General features: G+C 50.0%; 3 protein-coding genes across 3 annotated transcripts in view; 1 reads left to right on the plus strand and 2 right to left on the minus strand.

The window, feature by feature from the left end:
• The first annotated feature begins 1,419 nt into the window (after nt 1-1,419).
• Nucleotides 1,420-2,273, plus strand: mrps28 (mitochondrial ribosomal protein S28). The gene has a single exon (XM_006806557.3). The coding sequence runs from the start codon at nt 1,450-1,452 to the stop codon at nt 1,969-1,971; it is 522 nt and encodes a 173-aa protein (XP_006806620.1). The 5' UTR covers nt 1,420-1,449; the 3' UTR covers nt 1,972-2,273.
• A 158-nt stretch (nt 2,274-2,431) lies between these two features.
• Nucleotides 2,432-14,146, minus strand: LOC102799184 (calpain-1 catalytic subunit-like). Its single transcript, XM_035914691.2, has 22 exons — nt 14,039-14,146; nt 12,861-13,101; nt 12,704-12,773; nt 9,643-9,761; nt 9,376-9,509; nt 9,094-9,262; nt 8,847-8,930; nt 7,846-7,931; nt 7,696-7,770; nt 7,462-7,622; nt 5,651-5,820; nt 5,561-5,572; nt 5,273-5,484; nt 5,160-5,199; nt 5,020-5,085; nt 4,882-4,939; nt 4,739-4,803; nt 4,596-4,664; nt 4,199-4,277; nt 4,012-4,125; nt 3,866-3,924; nt 2,432-2,728 (listed from the first exon to the last, which is right to left on the minus strand). The coding sequence occupies exons 2-22, from the start codon at nt 13,098-13,100 to the stop codon at nt 2,702-2,704; spliced, it is 2,109 nt and encodes a 702-aa protein (XP_035770584.2). The 5' UTR covers nt 13,101; nt 14,039-14,146; the 3' UTR covers nt 2,432-2,701.
• A 745-nt stretch (nt 14,147-14,891) lies between these two features.
• Nucleotides 14,892-17,650, minus strand: part of LOC102799483 (calpain-2 catalytic subunit-like) — a 14,135-nt gene continuing 11,376 nt past the window's right edge. The window contains exons 18-20 of the mRNA XM_087842345.1: nt 16,883-16,999; nt 15,146-15,204; nt 14,892-15,064 (exon numbers count right to left, since the gene is read on the minus strand). Coding sequence (XP_087698471.1) covers nt 15,041-15,064; nt 15,146-15,204; nt 16,883-16,999 — 200 coding nt within the window. The 3' untranslated portion in view covers nt 14,892-15,040. The remainder of the gene's footprint in view (nt 15,065-15,145; nt 15,205-16,882; nt 17,000-17,650) is intronic.

The following is a 17,650-nucleotide window of genomic DNA, read 5'->3' on the forward strand; positions in this document are numbered from 1 at the left end:
ATAATGTGATTCATGGTCTCAGTTTCATGCAGTAACAATTAGGTAAAAGACACAAGTGAGAGGTCAAACAAGCAGCAGTTTATAGTTTGAACTGCTTTTACATCATGGGAATGTTTCATGGTTTTAAAATCTTGTCTGGTTTCATTTCTAAAGCATTGAAAAGACAGTTTTGCACTATTGTATTTATTTATTCTCATTCTTTTCTATTTCTTATTCTACTTTTATTCAAGCACAACACTGTTGGACTGATTCTTAGTTTATCTTATTTCTGTATAGTTACATATTTGAATTCATTTTTATGTTCACAGTTTGCACCTTTGATCCAGGAGGAAGATATTTGATCCCACTGTATACTTAAGTGTATATTGTTGGGTAGAAAATAAAAGTCTACTTGGATTCACACACACACACAGAGAGAGAGAGAGAGTTTGTGTGTGCTTTTTGGAAGACCACGTGACGCTCTTGCCTCTACAGCCTGCACGCGGCGCAGGCACTCTCCTGCACAGGGATAGATCCCCTGACCTCCCTGAACTCTTGGTAAATGGGCATAACATTACAGCTAACAGTCTGAAAAACTCCCGAATTAGGGAATTATTTACTAATGTTTTTTTCCCTTATAGATCCAATCCAAATTCACTCTCACATGTTCTCCGGTGATCAAAAGAAAGAGATCAGAAAAAATTACCTAAAACTTCCCCTTCCTCCCAAAGCTAAGGAGGTCCACTACAAAATCCTTTCTGGTATTTACCCTTCCAAAGAATTTCTTAGACGCCGGTTTGCTATTGATGATAATTCTTGCTCTTTTTGTGATGGGGATATTGAATCAACAGAACATTTATTTTATGATTGTATATTCTGTAAAGCCCAGTGGAACGATGTGCACTACTGGCTCTTTCCAAAGTTTCCAAACCTACTTCAGTTTTCTAAAAATAATATTATCTTTGGTTCTCTAAGAAAAGAAGCTTGAAAATGTTCTAAATGTAATAATTATTATGGGCAAATTCTTCATTCACAAATGTCGTTTTCTGAAAACAAAGCTGTCCTTTTTTACTTTTCACAAAGAACTCTGCCTCTTCCTCTCATCTGTTAAATTTATGGACAAAAAACAAGCTCTGGTTCTGAATCATATGATTATTGAACTAGATCTGCTAGAAAACCCCTAAGGTATAACGTCTTTTTTTTCTTTTTTTTTTGTTTGCTTTGATTCTGTTTGGGGTCTGATTTTATTTATTTATTTGTTGTTGTTTGTACTTCCTGTTCATTATCCATCTTCTATATGTTGGAATTCAGCCTGTTCTGATACTATTTCATGTTGGAAAATAGAAACTTTGTAGAGATTGCCATAATTGTTGTACATTTCTGTGCAAATAAATAAATAATATAAAATTAAAAAAAAACTCTCCTGCACAGGAAGTGCGCGGAGACAGAACTTCCGGTTGTGCGGTAAACATGGCGGCGCTGTGCAGGGTCGTGTCGGGGCTCCGGTATCGGGTCCGGCTCTCCCCCCGGTTCCTCCGGAACTCCTTCAGCTCGGACTCGGGCTCCGCCGAGGGCCCGGTCTCCGGGTTCGCCGCCGCCTTCGACCACCAGGAGGTCCTCCGGCAGGAGACACAGAGCAACGCGGCCGGGCCGAAGGCCTCCTCCTCGGGTCCGGAGCTCAGCTTCGCCGCGCTGCTTCGTCGGTCCCCGCTGATCCAGATGGGCCCAGCCAAGGACGCGGTGGTGGTGGGCAGGGTGTTCCGGGTGGTCCGCGACGACCTCTACATCGACTTCGGTGGGAAGTTCCACTGCGTGTGTCAGCGGCCGGCCGGGGCCGACGGCCTGCAGCCGGGCTCCAGGGTCCGTCTGCGGCTGCAGGACATGGAGCTCACCGCCCGCTTCCTGGGAGCCAGCACCGACACCACGCTGCTGGAGGCCCAGGCAGTGCTGCTGGGCCCGCTGGACGGACGGGAACACCAGATCCGGGACTGAGGCCCACGGGTGGAGGACTCTGGTTGTTCTTGTGCGCACCGAGGATCAGCAGGTCTCGAAACAAGGACTGAATTAAACAGATTTTCTTATCACGTGACGTTTGACTGTGCTGAATGACCCCTGATCCCGGTCACGTGACATTGTTACGCTGCTGTCACTGTTCGTCATCATCAACACTGAAACTGACCAATCACGGAACTGTGATGTCATAACTTTGCAGTGTGTTTGTAAAAGTCTGTCATGGAAAAATCATTGCAGCTGTTTTCTTTATTTCTGCAATAAATAAATGTGATCTACGTTCAGCTCCTCTCGCTTTCACACATCATTCGTCAGCTGCAACACTGAGGTGAGATGGCAGGTCAAAGGTCAGCTGATAAAGCTTCAGGTCGGGGAAGAGCAGCATCAGCAGCTCCTCACACAGGAAACGAGGCGAAACTCAGAGAAACAGACACAACGATGCTGATCAATTACTTTATTTTTCTCCCAGCATCCATTCAACAGCTGGCAGACCCGTGATTATAGAAACTACCACCTGCACAGGTGTGGCTACAATACCTGTGTGATCATGCAGGATATGAATAAGGCCGCAGAGTACTCTGATTAATATCTTTCTGCTGCATGCTTTACTGTAGCAGTACTGCAGTAGTATAGTAGTAGTACTGCAGTGTAGTGCAGTAGAGCTGTGATGGACTGGTTCCTCCTGCAGGGGGCGCTCTGACGCTCAGGTGACTCAGCCGCACATGCTCACACAGAGCCACTGAGGAGAGAAGACACGTTGGCAGTCTGTGAGATTGTTTGATGTGACAGATTATTTACTCTTATTTTTGTGTAATAATCACATTTATATTCATGTCCTAAATCCTCGCGACGCGCAGGAAGGAGGCGGCTTTTCAGAGATGGATTCATCAGTCGTCAGGTTTGTGCTTTAATGTGAGCGAGTGAGAATTATGCTCTGGCGCAGAGGCTCAGACAAAACGTGAACCGTAAATCATCGGCTTACAAGAGTCAAAGCATCCTTCATGCACGGCTCCTCGAGCAACGAAAAGATCGAGTCCACAGTAATCTGGTTTACGCAGCAGAATAAATTTGTTATTATGAAAACAATAAATGAAATGTAGGCAGGAGGGGCACTTAAACACCTTTCTGCGCCTCCTCGTTCCCAGGATTAGGCTTCAAACTTTCCTTTTTGCTAAAGCATATAGTTAGGGCTGGACCAGGTGACCCTGAATCCTCCCTTAGTTATGCTGCAATAGATGTAGGCTGCCGGGGGATTCCCATGATGCATTGAGTTTTTCCTTTCCAGTCACCTTTCTCACTCACTATGTGTTAACAGACCTCTCTGTATTGAATCATATCTGTTATTAATCTCTGTCTCTCTTCCACAGCATGTCTTTATCCTGTCTTCCTTCTCTCACCCCAACCAATCACAGCAGATGGCCCCGCCCCTCCCTGAGCCTGGTTCTGCTGGAGGTTTCTTCCTGTTAAAAGGGAGTTTTTCCTTCCCACTGTCGCCAAAGTGCTGCTCATAGGGGGTCATATGATTGTTGGGTTTTTCTCTGTATCTATGAAGCGCCTTGAGGCGACTTTTGTTGTGTTTGGCGCTATATAAATAAAATTGAATTGAATTCAAACAGAGCCGGAGGCGACGCTAACGTTTTCTGTAAAATGATCCAAACCCACAAACATAGACTGTACGCTGAAGATGGAAGATACTCCACGTGTGGAACAACAGGTCCACGAATACGAAAACAGTATTTACACAGAAAAATGATCCAAAACATGATTTTCATCACAGGCCTGATGGACACGGATGCTTAAGGCAACATCAGACCTGCTTCCGCTCATATGAAACTAACGTGGGTCTGACTCGAGCGCGTCTAAGCTCAGCGTTTACCTCGATGAGGGTCATCTCCACGCTGCCCGTCCCGTCTGTGTCCAGGTGCTGGAAGGTTCCTGACAAACACACACGGAGCAGCTCAGCACAAATAAAATGTTAAAAGGTTTACTGTGCATGCTCTCGCAGTCACATGATCAACCTACGAAACATGGCCTCCAGTTTGACGAGGCAGCAGGTGAAGTTGTCAAAGTCGATAATCTCGTTGTCGGCGTATCGAGCCACCAGCATCTGATGCAGCTTGTTGTTCAGCTTGAAGCCTGCGGACGCGACACATCTCAGGTCAGTTTAATGCAACAGAGCACGCTCAGTAACAATGCAACACTCAGTTACCGCCATTTTCCAGCGCCAGACGCATCTCGTAGGAGTTCATGCAGCCAGATTTATCCAGATCGAACTCTCTGAAGATTCCCTGAAAACATGAAACCGAACTCGTCATCGCAGGACTCGATCCGATCGATCGGCTATTGGATTGAAGATTTTGTTACCCAAACATTTAAAACCCACAAAACCAGGACCTGATCGACCAGCACCTGATCGACCAGCACCTGATCGACCAGCACCGATAATCAATCGCTCAGACTTGGAGCCACTTCCTAAACTAATCAGACTGGAAGAAACAGAGGAAAGCGAACGAAGCGACTCGGTGCTCCGTCTCACGACAGATAAAGTTTTTATGTTTGAAATGAGCTCGATAGCTTTCACCTGTGAGCTTCAGGCGTTCACTCACCAGCCACTTCCTGATCTTGTTCCAGAGGATCTGAAACTCCAGCAGCCCGAGGCGAGCGCTGCCATCTTTCTGAGATCGAGTCAAGGCCAACGCGTCTTATTTCAGACATCAAGCTTTACCTGTCCGAGCAGCGGCGAGGATACGTCCATGAGGCTGACCATGGCTCTGCAGGACTCCATGCTGAAGCCGTCAGTCTGCAGGTCTCTGTCTGCAAACCACATCACAACCACATCAGAGACCAATCAGAAGCCTCCATCTGATTGGTGAAGAGGTGAGGAAGACTCACGTTTGGACACGACTCTGTTGAGGATGGTCCTGAGCTCCCGCACTGAGATCTCCATGTCCTACAGGGAGGAAACAGGAAGTGAACGTCCTCGCCGTTTCTGCACGTTCAGCCCAAGAACGTTTTCATTACTGAACTCACGTCTCCGGACAGCTGAGCGAACATGGACCTGAAGGAGTCGTCGATGTCGCTCTCTGACACTTCCTCCTGCAGAGAAGAAGAGCAGGAAGGTCAAAGGTCAAAGACACAAAGTCATAAAGCAGCCATTTTGGTTTGTTTACCTCTTCATCGAAGTTCGCCACCACGCCGTCGTCCATCTCCCTGCAGAGTCACAGACTGTCACCGAGAGCTCTTTTATTTTGATAAGGTTCTAGATAGATCACGGTGAACTCACTGGCTCTCAGACTGCTTCTCTGTGAATACCCGCAGGACGAAGTCCGCCTCCTTCGAGGGGTCAAAGGTCGACGGGACAATCAGGTACTCGCCAGGCGGCAGGCGGAACCTGCCGCTCACCTCTCGCAGGTTGATGAAGGTCTCTGAGCGAGCGCAAGAGGACTGACGCAGGAAGAAGTCCTTCTTCATGTGAACGCTGGGGCAGCCTCGGTGCTGGGGGACAGACCAACGCCGCCGCCATTAGCGAGTTAAAAAAAACGGAAACGTGAAACGGACCGGAGCGACTCACCTGTTCAGGAATCTGTGAACGAGAACAGAGGAAGCGTCACCAACAGCAGAAATACAGCGTGACAACAACGTCACCTTTCTGACCTCTGACCTCATAGATGGCAAAGCCAATGGTGTGCATGTCCTGGCCTTGGCGGCGGAAGCGGCGGCGGTCTTTTTGCATCAGCGCCACCAAGAAGCTGCAGGCGGCTTCTTCATCGTCGGGGTCATCGTCCTCCTCTAGCAGGGAAAGTTTATACTGAGGGTTGATCCAGAAGGTGTCTGCAGGAGAGCAGCAGGAGGATGTAGTTATAACCAAGCGCACAGGTGCAGCGCGGCCTCTATGCTGGGACGCTTAGACCAGGACAGAAGTTCAGCTGAGCCTCTGAAGATCACCACGTAGCATCTGCTCATCAGTGATCAACACGCCGAGCAGCGCTATTGCTTTCAGAAACTCTCAAATTTGGCCTCCAGATTATAAAGATGCACAAAAACTTTCATGCTGATTGAGGACTCGGTAAAAATCTGATGGACTGTCGGGTCCAGGCCCGCTCACTAACACGCCACCCTGAAGGTACGCCAACAGTCAGAGCCACCTGGGCTCACCTGGACTAACTAATTGTTAACCTTTCCTCGGAGACTGGGACGGGAGGGGTAGATGTCCTCCCTTCACTTTTCGCAGAGTAGTGAGGCAGAAATGATCTGAGACACGCAGGAACACTGAAGAGGCGAGGCTTCAGTGGTAAATGGCCTGTGTTTGTATAGTGCTTTATACTACATCCACACATTCACACACTGGTGATGGCAGCTACGTTGTAGCTACAGTCACCCTGGGGCGCACTGACAGAGGCGAGGCTGCCGGACACTGGCGCCACCGGGCCCTCTGACCACCACCACCAGGCAACGGGTGAAGCGTCTTGCCCAAGGACACAACGACCGGGGCTCGAACCAGCAACCTTCCGATTACAAGGCGAACGCCCAACTCTTGAGCCACGATCAATGACGCTACTGCTCCTTTTAATACACACTGCAAAGGCTGCAGCCCGTTAGACCGCGGCCTGCGCCTACACGCAAGTGTAACAGGGTCATAAATCACATTGTTATAATTACACAAAATGTGTTCTAAACCCCCAAACCGTTCCTGTTATACCTGACTTTTAGGACCTCCAAGCCTGTAGTTATGTTCATTATCAGTTAGAGCCCCTCCTCATTCTTTTCTTCTTCTTCTTTGGTGCAATCCTATAAATACAGTGTACCCCTTTTGCCTCTCCCCTTTTCTACAATTCCCCTGTGGGAGAGGTGGGTGTCATTTCTTTCCAACACCTTAAAACACACATATAATGCATATTTAGCCACCTGGATGTTTCTGATTGTGATTTTAGTTCAATTACTGTCATTATTAAGCCTGTTTTTGTTAGATGTTATAAGTGTGTAGTATGTGTGTATCATACATGTGTTTTAGGCGCCATAAATGCTAGCATGAATGTATACTCCTTGCTAGCTTGGATGTTGAGCTAACCCTCTTCCCCACTGTTTGTATTTGGTCGTAGGAGCTGGAGCGGGCAAATTATTTACTTGGAGGTCTTTCTTTCTTTTACCTTTTTTATCAGACACAACGCAGAATCACACCGGTTACACACGCTCACATGTTACATCACATGGCGCCCCGTCACAGACAATCCCTGCGACACACTCAGACCTCTTTTTCACCAACATGGTGCAGAGCCTCGGAGAACCAGTCTGCACTTCCTCAGAACAACTATGATACAGGATTACAGGTTGTCTGGCTGCGTCTGCCAATCACTGGTAGCCCCTCCCACAGTCGCTGACATCAGAGGTCCTGACTTGGTGGGCGTGTGTAGAACTGGTTCTAGTGTGAGCACGGCACCATGTTTGTGTAACAGAGGTGTATCTGCCCCTCACTCGGGTGGTTCCTGCAGCCCCCGGCGGTGCTCCCTCTCCTCCAGCTGCCCTCGTACGTGGCGGTGTTCCAGAAGCTGGTGGAGTCCTGGCTCAGAGCGTCCGCAGTCAGGTTGCAGATCTCCAGCCGGGAGAACTGACGCAGGAACTCCTGGAAGGACATCCTGCACAGCGACAGTCGTTTGAACATCTTCGTCCTTTAAAGACACCACAGTCATCGTCACAGAGCAAACATACCAGAACTCCCCGTCCTCCATCTTGCACAGCATCTCGTCCTTCTCGGCCGAGTCGATGGCGTTCCACTCCGAGGAGCTGAAACACCAACAGACGTTAAACTCTCCGTCTCCTCCTCCCACTTAGCCGAGTCTGACGAGCTGCAGCACTCACTTATCGCTCCACGCTCCGGTCCACTCCACCTGACCCCAGGGGTTCCTGATGCGGATCAGCAGCTCGCGCTGGCGCCGGGACTCCACCTGCAGGAGGACAAACACCTGAGATCAAATGAGGAAATCTAAACTGAGCGGTTCACCTGAGAAACAATGGTCAATGCTAACTTTATCGTCCCCCCACAAAGTGCAGCAGGCGTGAAGGACGCTCGATGTCTTCGTCTAAAACGGATTCAATGAAACTTTATTAAAAAGGGTCATTTTGGGCGCCGGTTTGGCTCGCTGGGATGAGCGGGCAACCGGCCCGGGTTCGAATCCGACCCGTGGCCCTCTGCTTCCTGTCACTCTTCACTGCATCTACCAGATAGAGCCCAAAAACTAATGACATGCCTGTTAGCCTGTGTACTACCAGCTGACACGCTGAGCTTTGTTAGTTACAGCATCTGAAATCCAACAGGATTAAAATCCAGTTTGAACAGGAAGTTGATCAGCTGCAAGATGTGGCTGATTGTAGTCAGTGAAAAGGAGCCGAGCGTGACCTTTGACCTCATCCAGGAAACGTAACAGAGTGACCACATCAACGCCCCTACAACAAGCTGCAGAAACTTCTACTTTTCACAGGATTTCTTCACTAGAGCTCAAAGCGACCTAACCCTAACCCTGCAATCATTTCCTGATCCGTCTGCTGCTGACGTGACTCAAACACACTTTGGATTGATTTGAGCTTTTGTTGGAAATCCACCAACACATTTAGTCCTTTAACCCCGAAACGCCCAAACCATCCTAACTGCCCCCTGAGGATAAATAAAGTCCTGATTCTGACCGTGAAGCCGGTCACGTGTGACTGAACCTTCTGACCAATGAAATAAATTAAATATTCATTTTGCACGACTTTAATTTATCCAACGTTTCAGTTTGTTCCTTAAACAGTGACGTGGTGAAAAATCACTCTGGAGTTAAACTCAGGTGAGCTGACACCTCTCAGGTAACAGCTGAGCTCACCTGTCTGAGGCCCGTCACAGAGTAGGCGTGGCCTTTGACAAGCTTCTTGAAGGTGACTGCCTCCATGTCGAAGCTGTTGGTGATCTGAAGACAGAAGGTCGTTTGATCAGTGTGGACAAACACATCATCACATACAATTACACCTGAAGAACCTGTGACATCACTTCCTGAAACAGAAACAAACGCCTGCACTGATTGGCTGAAAGTCTGCGTTTTGTGTGTTTGACTCCACGGAGGCGTGACTGACGTCGATGGAGCAGCCGAGCAGCGAGCCTCTCTCTAGCGCTTTGCTGATGATGCGATGAAGATCTTTGGGCGCCTTCTTCAGCTCGTACATCTCTGACACGCCTCCCGTAAAGTCCTCGAAGCCCTCAGTGGTGCTGCCGCCGGACAGCGCCTCGTATGACCCGTTCAACCTGAGAAACAACAAGAGACACGCAGTAGACACAAGGTTCACCCGCAGATGCCGGCGAGGCTGGAGATCGGCACCTGAAACATGAACACCTGTTTGTAGGTGGGCGGGTCTTACTTGGCGTAGGCCTTCTCCAGCAGAGCGCTCCAGAACTCGGTGCCTTCAGCCGAGTGGACGAACAGCAGCTCGCCATCTTTGACGGGCAGCCGGTCGTCGATCACCACGTCCACCCACTGCCCAAACTGCCAGAACTGCAGAGCAAGAAGGAGAATCAGTCACCTGTGACAGGTGTGTCCTCGTCCAGCATCAACCACCAGCCGCACTCAAACCACGTCCACTCGTTTTACAGGTGAGTGGGCGTGGCCTCGGTGCAGAAAGCCTCACCTGGAAGTGGAAGATACCGGCGTATTGGTGGCTGAAGCTCTGACCGTGAGGAACAACGCGATGCAGCAGCTGCTCGTTCAGCGTCAGCGAGCCAATCGCAGCCAGCAGCCAGCAGTCACCTGCAGGAGCACACACAGGTGAGACAGGTGCACACCTGAGCCTCTTTTACAGGTTACTTCAGCCTGAAGGAAGTGAAGCTGCAGCCTCTGCTTATTCTTTTTATCTGATCTGATTGGACAAACCTGAATGGAGAGGCAGCGCCCTCTGCAGGCGGTCTGTGGTTACATCACCTTTAATCAGGTGAAGAGCTGCTGGGAGCGCTGAGCTCACATCAGCATGACTCTGATGATGATGATGATGATGATGATGATGATGATGATGATGGGAAGTGTTTGTCGACATTCTTCTGACGGCCTCTCGGGACTCTAATGCTAAGCTAACAGTACATTAAGCTGCTAATGGTTCCTGCTAATGGACGGTCCAGCGTTCACAGATCAATACAGGTCAGAGTGCTGCTTTCAAGTACATCCCGTAACATCAAACTCTACTTCAGGAAATATATTCATCACATTCTTCGTGTTCACCTGGTTTACACCTGGAAACAGGTGAAGCTTAGACAACATTTTAAGCTCTTAATTAAAAGGTTAAACCAAATAAACAACCCCTTCGCTCATCTTCTCTTTTCAAGGCTTGGATGGAGACTGAGTGCTGAGCGAGGCCACAACGAGCGAGACAAAGAGACCTCAGAGCCGACCACAGGTGGCACACCTGCCCGTGTTTCAGGAAGGTCTGACTGGATGATCGACCTCAGAGATCAGAGCGATTCTTAGCTCCAGTCCATTGAATCGGAATCATCGCTGACATTCACGTGATGTTTGAATGCAGCACGTTTCAGGATGTTTGTCTGACTGAAATCAGAGCTTTTAGGTGTTCTGCTGACAGATCACACACACACACACACACGCACACAGGTGAGACTGAAGCTGAGGTTGTTGAGTGATGAAGACGGCCTGTTAACCGCTGCTGCCCCGGCACTAGTGGAGCAGGGTAACCATGGTAACTAAAACTAAAAACATGGGGAATTCTGAAATAAAATAAAAACATAAAAAGAATAGAAATTTCCTTTATTGTCCTTGATTGTCCCCCTCTAAAAAAGGTCTTTCCTCCATTGTGTGCACAACCAGAAAGCAAACAGAAGAAAGTGAAACACACAAATTTAAAAGAGTAAAACTCAGTAAAACTCAGTAAAACTAAAAGTAAGTAAGTACGTCACTCAGTGCTGAGCACGCGCCGCTGAAACCGGCTGCCAGCTCGCGCGGAGCTGGAATTGCCAAAAGTTTTGACTTTAGACAAAAACATTAGAACTGAACCGAAATGGATCCACACAGGGACGAGTTACAGCTGGTGAACAGTGGTCACGTGACAGGAAGTAAACAAACTCAAAACTGAAGTAAAGACTGAGGATCGCCGGAGCCAGGCTCGTAGCCCTGCAAGTGTTTCTGGTATTTTGTCCACTTCCTGTTTATCTCTGTGTTGCTTTTAGGGATCAATAAGCAGCGCAGTGGGACGTTAATGCTGATTTGTTTTGTTATTGATCCATTATTACTGTTTAGTTGTTATTGATCGCTCAGTCTGAGTCCCCTGTTATAATAAAGTGCTTCTCTGCCTCCAGCAGGCGGAGCCAAAGCGTCGAAAACAAGCCTGAGCTCCTCCCACCAGCGGCCAGGGGTGGAGGGTTCATACCGATCATTCCTGTCCAGTTCAACACACACACACACACACACACACACACACACACACACAGTGTGAGTCAGCTGGGTGGAGTCCTGTGTGTGTGTGTGAGAGACACACAGAGACCAGTCTGTTGACTCACACACACATGCTGGTGTTTGCGTGTTTGTGGGGACCTGGTTTACTTCCTGTTTTCACAGATGCAGAGTTACGACGAGTGTAACACAACTCTAACTGTATGTATGTGATCAGCTGGATCAATCAGTTCATTGATCGAACCACCAGCACGTTCACATGAAGGAGGCGGAGCCTGTATCACATGACTGCCGAAGTGCTGAATAACGTTTGTTGAAAGCAGAAACAGCTTCAGGATGACTGGCTTGTTAATGAACAACAAACCACACATGCACAGGTCAGTGTGGTTAACCAACCAGCATCGAGAACGACCTAAACAAGAGGCCCAAAGGTTCTGCGGTGCTAAACAGTTTCCTGTAGTTCAGGAGAAGGTGCTGGAGGAGCAGGAAGTGCAGGTTTCTGTGTGTGGTTCCAAGAATCACACACCTGATTTACTGGAAAGTTCCAACCGCCGACTCACCCTGCATACCAGACCGGTTGAGCCTGTCCCAGTGCAAACTGGAGCTCTGGCAATGAAAATAAGGATGTTTGCATATAAGCGTCTCTGTGACGGCGTCAAAGCAAACAAACAGTCCTAATCTGAGCTGAGTCAGCTGAGTGATGCTGCGTTTTTATTCCAGCGCTGACACCAAAGTTCATGCAGCCACAGCCGCATATAACCGCTCGATACCTGCACCGATTATTGCACCGATAACTGCCTGATAACTGCCTGATAACTGCCTGATAACTACCTGATAACTACCTGATAACTGCCTGATAACTGCCTGATAACTGCCTGATAACTACCTGATAACTACCTGATAACTGCCTGATAACTGCCTGATAACTGCCTGATAACTACCTGATAACTACCTGATAACTGCCTGATAACTGCCTGATAACTGCCTGATAACTACCTGATAACTACCTGATAACTACCTGATAACTGCCTGATAACTGCCTGATAACTACCTGATAACTACCTGATAACTGCCTGATAACTGCCTGATAACTGCCTGATAACTACCTGATAACTGCCTGATAACTGCCTGATAACTGCCTGATAACTGCCTGATAACTACCTGATAACTACCTGATAACTGCCTGATAACTGCCTGATAACTGCCTCCATGACTGTCGCAAAGCTTCTCTGACAACTGCTTAATAACCGCCAGATAACCAGCAGTAGTTACCTGTGAGAGGTCACATGACTTACCCAGAGCGCCCTGACAGATGTCGGTCCTGGTGGCTCCGCCCACAATGAACTGAGGGTTTCGTGTCAGTTCCTGGAACAGCCAATCAGATGCAGGTATGAGTGAGCGCGTGTGTGTGTGTCTGTCTGTCTGTGTGTGTGCGTGTGTGTGGAGGCTCACCGTCGGCCTCTTCCACTCCACTCCTCTGGTTTTGGCCGTGAACGGGGCGAGCTCCTTGAAGCCGAGCGAGCCGGGTTCTGCGGGGAACATCGGGTCCTCGAACAGGGTTCTGTTCTGCAGGCAGTCCTGCCCCAGGGCCTCGAAATCCTGGTTCAGGTAGCGCACGGCCTGCTGGACCGAGCCCAGACCCTCAGCTCGGGCCCGGTCCATCTGGATCCGCTCGGACACACCTGTAAACATCCTGAGCCAGAACACGTCAGACCTCTGAGCAGCCAATCAGAGCAGAGGAAAGCAGGTTTGTACCTGAGTCTGTCTGATAGGAAGTAAAACTGATGCTGGTATTTTTCTACTGACCCTGTAAACAAACCCCAGGTGACCTTCATCAGGTAAACACTTCCGTTTCCCTCTCCTACACTTTAAAGATGGCCCCGCCCCTCCCTGAGCCTGGTTCTGCCGGAGGTTTCTTCCTGTCAAAAGGGAGTTTTTCCTTCCCACTGTCACCAAAGTGCTGCTCATATGACTGTTGGGTTTTTCTCTGTATTGTTGTCTTTACCTTACAGTACAAAGGACTTTGAGGCGGCTGATCACGGATAAATAAAACATGAAACTGACTGAACTGAAGCTTCACAGCAGAAGCCACTTAGCACTGAGCCAGGACCATCAGCACACCTGCTCTTGTTTCAGACAACAATCAATCAATCAATCAATCAATCAGTACGCTGCGATAGAACACCACAAAAATCGTGTAAGGACGACACAGCTCACACAGGTGTGTCCTCACCTGTGTGAGTTCAAAGAGCTGCGGACTCATCACAGCTGATCGATCAGAGGACCGGATGGTTTGTCCCAACTCAGCTGAGGAACACGTTTTCCCGTCATGCCTTTGGGCTGAGGGCTTTCTGCATCAACCCCGTTAATTGTGATCGCGTCATAATATTTCTGCGGTTCGTGACCGAGCCGTGACGTCATTAACGGTAAACAGCTGATTTTGTTCTCGTTTCTGTCTGAATCTACACGCAGCTTTGAGGCTTCTGATTGGTCCAGCGACGCAATGATGTAATCATTTTGCATGAATCAGCGCAAAAACGGAGAAATCAGCTGATCAAACCGGAAACGGAAAAAACAGAGGGACCGACAGGGATCGGCTCAGCCCGGTTCGGTCCCAGCTCCAGGCTCACCTGCACCCGTGTGGAGCTCCTCCGTGTCCTGCTCCGGGATGTGGTCTGCACCGGGTCCTGGATGCTGCCGAGGATGCTGAGCTGCAGCACCGCGCCCCGCCCGGCGTAGAGGCGGGGCTACGTCGCAAGTGTGCGTGTGTGCGCGCGCGTGTGTCACGTGATCGGTCATTCTAACAGGAAGTGGCTGTGTTTGCACTAGGCTGATGCTTCTCTGAATTATTGATCTGCAGTGATGATGTCACATACACGTGACCCTGCAGGAAGAACACAAGGATCTGAGAAGATCACCAATCAATCACTAATCGATCGCTGCTTTTAGCAACCAATCAGGCTGCAGTATGCTGCTTCATGGCCGTGCTGTGGAGCACTTGTTAGGCGCCTCGGGACGTAAGTCTGTTAAGCTTTGCTGTTTTTGTGACACCTGTGCACCAAAGCGTGTATCTGTTTTCATGTTTCAGACCGTCGCTGTGACATCATCAGGAAGCTCAAATATTGGTCCAGACACTCCACCTGCTGCCTCTCGTAGTGACGCAGACTTTGACCTATGACGAGCTCAGACACTTTCTGACTCGGATGCTTTTGTTGTGGAGCGGGTCACGGGTCACCTGCTCGATCTGTGAGTGTGAGGAGGAGCCGACTCACCTGCAGCCAGATGTTGACCTCTCACAGCTGCTGATCTAATCATGAAATGAAACTGAGCTCTGGCCTGCGTCAGCCTCAGGAAACGCCACACAAAGTGAAATGTTCACGGCAGGCGTCTGTTCAGGAGCAGCTTCACCATTTTCACTGTGAAGCACCGACGCACGGGGGCGTGGCCAGTTACAGGTTGATCATTAGTAAAACACAAACACAGTTTCCAGGTTTGGAGAATTTATTGACTTTACATGTCAGAAAGTTAGTGTAGAAACTCAACCATGCATATAAAACAGGAGCGGTGACAGGAAGTGAGGCGGCCAGCAAACGGGGAAGAAGGCGTGCTGCAGTAACCACTGAAGCTGCGGCTCAGATCATGGCGAAGTTTAACCACTGCAAGAAGAAGAAGACATGGTCGTCGTCAGCCTCTGCGCTCACACTGACACATACACGTCACCGCGTTATACGTCTCACCTGCTGGAAGTCGAGCTCAATGAAACCGCTGCCTTTAGTGTCGAGCTTCTTAAAGACCTCTGTGGAGGAAGACCGTCGCAGGTTAAAGGTTAAAGGTCACAGCACAGAGGGAAAGTTAAAACTCAGAGAGACGCAGCGAGACGTCACGGGGCCGGCAAGCTAACCGCTAGTCACTGAGACCTCCTGTGATCCAACGCCCTGCGGGACTCCTCCTACCTGAGGGAGGTCACAAAGCTCCAAACGGAGCTTAGACACGCCCTCCAATCCGTGGTCCTCCAATTAGAACTGACTGACCTCCCACAGACTGACTCCTCCACTGACTGACTCCTCCCACAAACTGACTCCCCAACAGACTGACTCCCTCACAGACCGACTCCTCCCACAGACTGACTCCCCCACATACTGACCTCCCACAGACTGACTCCCACACAGACTGACTCCCACACAGACTGACCTCCCACAGACTGACTCCCACACAGACTGACCTCCCACAGACTGACTCCCACACAGACTGACTCCCACACAGACTGACTCCCACACAGACTGACTCCCACACAGACTGACCTCCCACAGACTGACTCCCACAGACTGACTCCCCCACAGACTGACTCCCCCAAAGACTGACCTCCCACAGACTGACTCCCTCACAGACCGACTCCTCCCACAGACTGACTCCCCCACATACTGACCTCCCACAGACTGACTCCCCCACAGACTGACTCCCACACAGACTGACTCCCCCACAGACTGACCTCCCACAGACTGACTCCCACAGACTGACTCCCCCACAGACTGACTCCCCCAAAGACTGACCTCCCACAGACTGACTCCCTCACAGACCGACTCCTCCCACAGACTGACTCCCCCACATACTGACCTCCCACAGACTGACTCCCCCACAGACTGACTCCCACACAGACTGACTCCCCCACAGACTGACCTCCCACAGACTGACTCCCACAGACTGACTCCCCCACAGACTGACTCCTACAGACTGACTCCCCCACAGACCGACTCCCCCCACAGACTGACTCCCCCACAGACTGACTCCCCACAGACTGACTCCCCCACAGACCGACTCCCCCCACAGACTGACTCCCACACAGACTGACCTCCCACAGACTGACTCCCCCACAGACTGACTCTCCCACAGACTGACCTCCCACAGACTGACTGGCCTCCCACAGACTGACTCTCCCACAGACTGACCTCCCACAGACTGACTGGCCTCCCACAGACTGACTCCTCCCACAGACTGACTCCCCCACAGACTGACTTCCCACAGACTGACTCCCCCACAGACCGACTGGCCTCCCACAGACTGACCTCCCACAGACTGACTCCCCCACAGACTGACTCCCCCACAGACTGACCTCCCACAGACTGACTGGCCTCCCACAGACTGACTCCTCCCACAGACTGACTCCCCCACAGACTGACTCCCCCACAGACTGACTCCCCCACAGACTGACCTCCCACAGACTGACTGGCCTCCCACAGACTGACCTCCCACAGACTGACTCCCCCACAGACTGACTTCCCACAGACTGACTCCCCCACAGACCGACTGGCCTCCCACAGACTGACCTCCCACAGACTGACTCCCCCACTGACTGACTCCCCCACAGACTGACTCCCCCACAGACTGACCTCCCACAGACTGACTCCCCCACAGACTGACTCCCCCACAGACCGACTGGCCTCTCTGAGCTCGTTAGCAGCGAAGCGCCAACTCACTGAACATCATCTCCAGCCTCATCAGACATCCCACGAAGTTGTCGAAGTCGATGGTCATGTCGGGGTCGGAGTATCGGGCCACCAGCAGCTGGTAGATGTTGTTATTGAGAGAGAAACCTGCAGGAAGATGGTAGCTGTTAGCGGCTATCAGAGCTAACAGACTTGATCATCATTACTGGTAAATAATGGTCACTGAAGTTCGTCAGTGTAAGCTTTCTATTTACTCCTGCAGACGCCATCGTGTAGCTGCAGCTCGATTGGTCGTGATGTCAGTTAAAGGTGCTCTGACAGACGACCAAATCGCTGCCACCTACGGTGTAATGCAGCGAGCTCAAACACACAAACTACTGCGCTCTGCCGCGGTCTTCGCTGATGAATTGTGAGAACTCGCCGTCTCACGTTAACTGTGACCAACACTGGAGGTTTGTAACGATACACCAGACGTCTGCATTCATGTCTTTGACGTTGAAACTTCCAGAGTTTAGTTTAAATGTTTCTCAGATCATATGAAAGCAACACGAATCAATATTTCTATTTAAACCGATCAAACATGAAACACCAGACTGGATGATAAGGAGCAGTCAGACACTGATCTGGGTTCAGTGAGCGAGCACATCAGAATCAGCTGAACTCGCTGCAGATCCTGAAACTTTGACCCTGAGGTGACCTTCATGCTGCCAGCAGAGAGGAAACGTACCGTCTCAGCTCGCTGCCCGTAAATCCACAGCAGCAGCAGCAGGAGGAGGAAACACAAGTTAGACAGACAGA

Source organism: Neolamprologus brichardi, chromosome 6 (genome assembly GCF_056152115.1).
Source record: "Neolamprologus brichardi isolate AB-2024 chromosome 6, ASM5615211v1, whole genome shotgun sequence".
Taxonomy (NCBI): Eukaryota; Metazoa; Chordata; class Actinopteri; order Cichliformes; family Cichlidae; genus Neolamprologus; species Neolamprologus brichardi.

Bases quoted from the DNA above. Each gene is read 5' to 3' on its own strand.
- mrps28 (XM_006806557.3), top strand. From the start codon at position 1,450: ATGGCGGCGCTGTGCAGGGTCGTGTCGGGGCTCCGGTATCGGGTCCGG.
- LOC102799184 (XM_035914691.2), bottom strand. From the start codon at position 13,100: ATGTTTACAGGTGTGTCCGAGCGGATCCAGATGGACCGGGCCCGAGCT. The intron at 8,931-9,093 runs GTCAGTCACGCC...TTCTGTCTTCAG, and splicing joins TGCTCGGCTGCTCCATCGAC to ATCACCAACAGCTTCGACAT. The intron at 2,729-3,865 runs GTAAACGCTGAG...TTCTCTCCTCAG, and splicing joins TGGAGATGACCCTCATCGAG to TGGCTCTGTGTGAGCATGTG.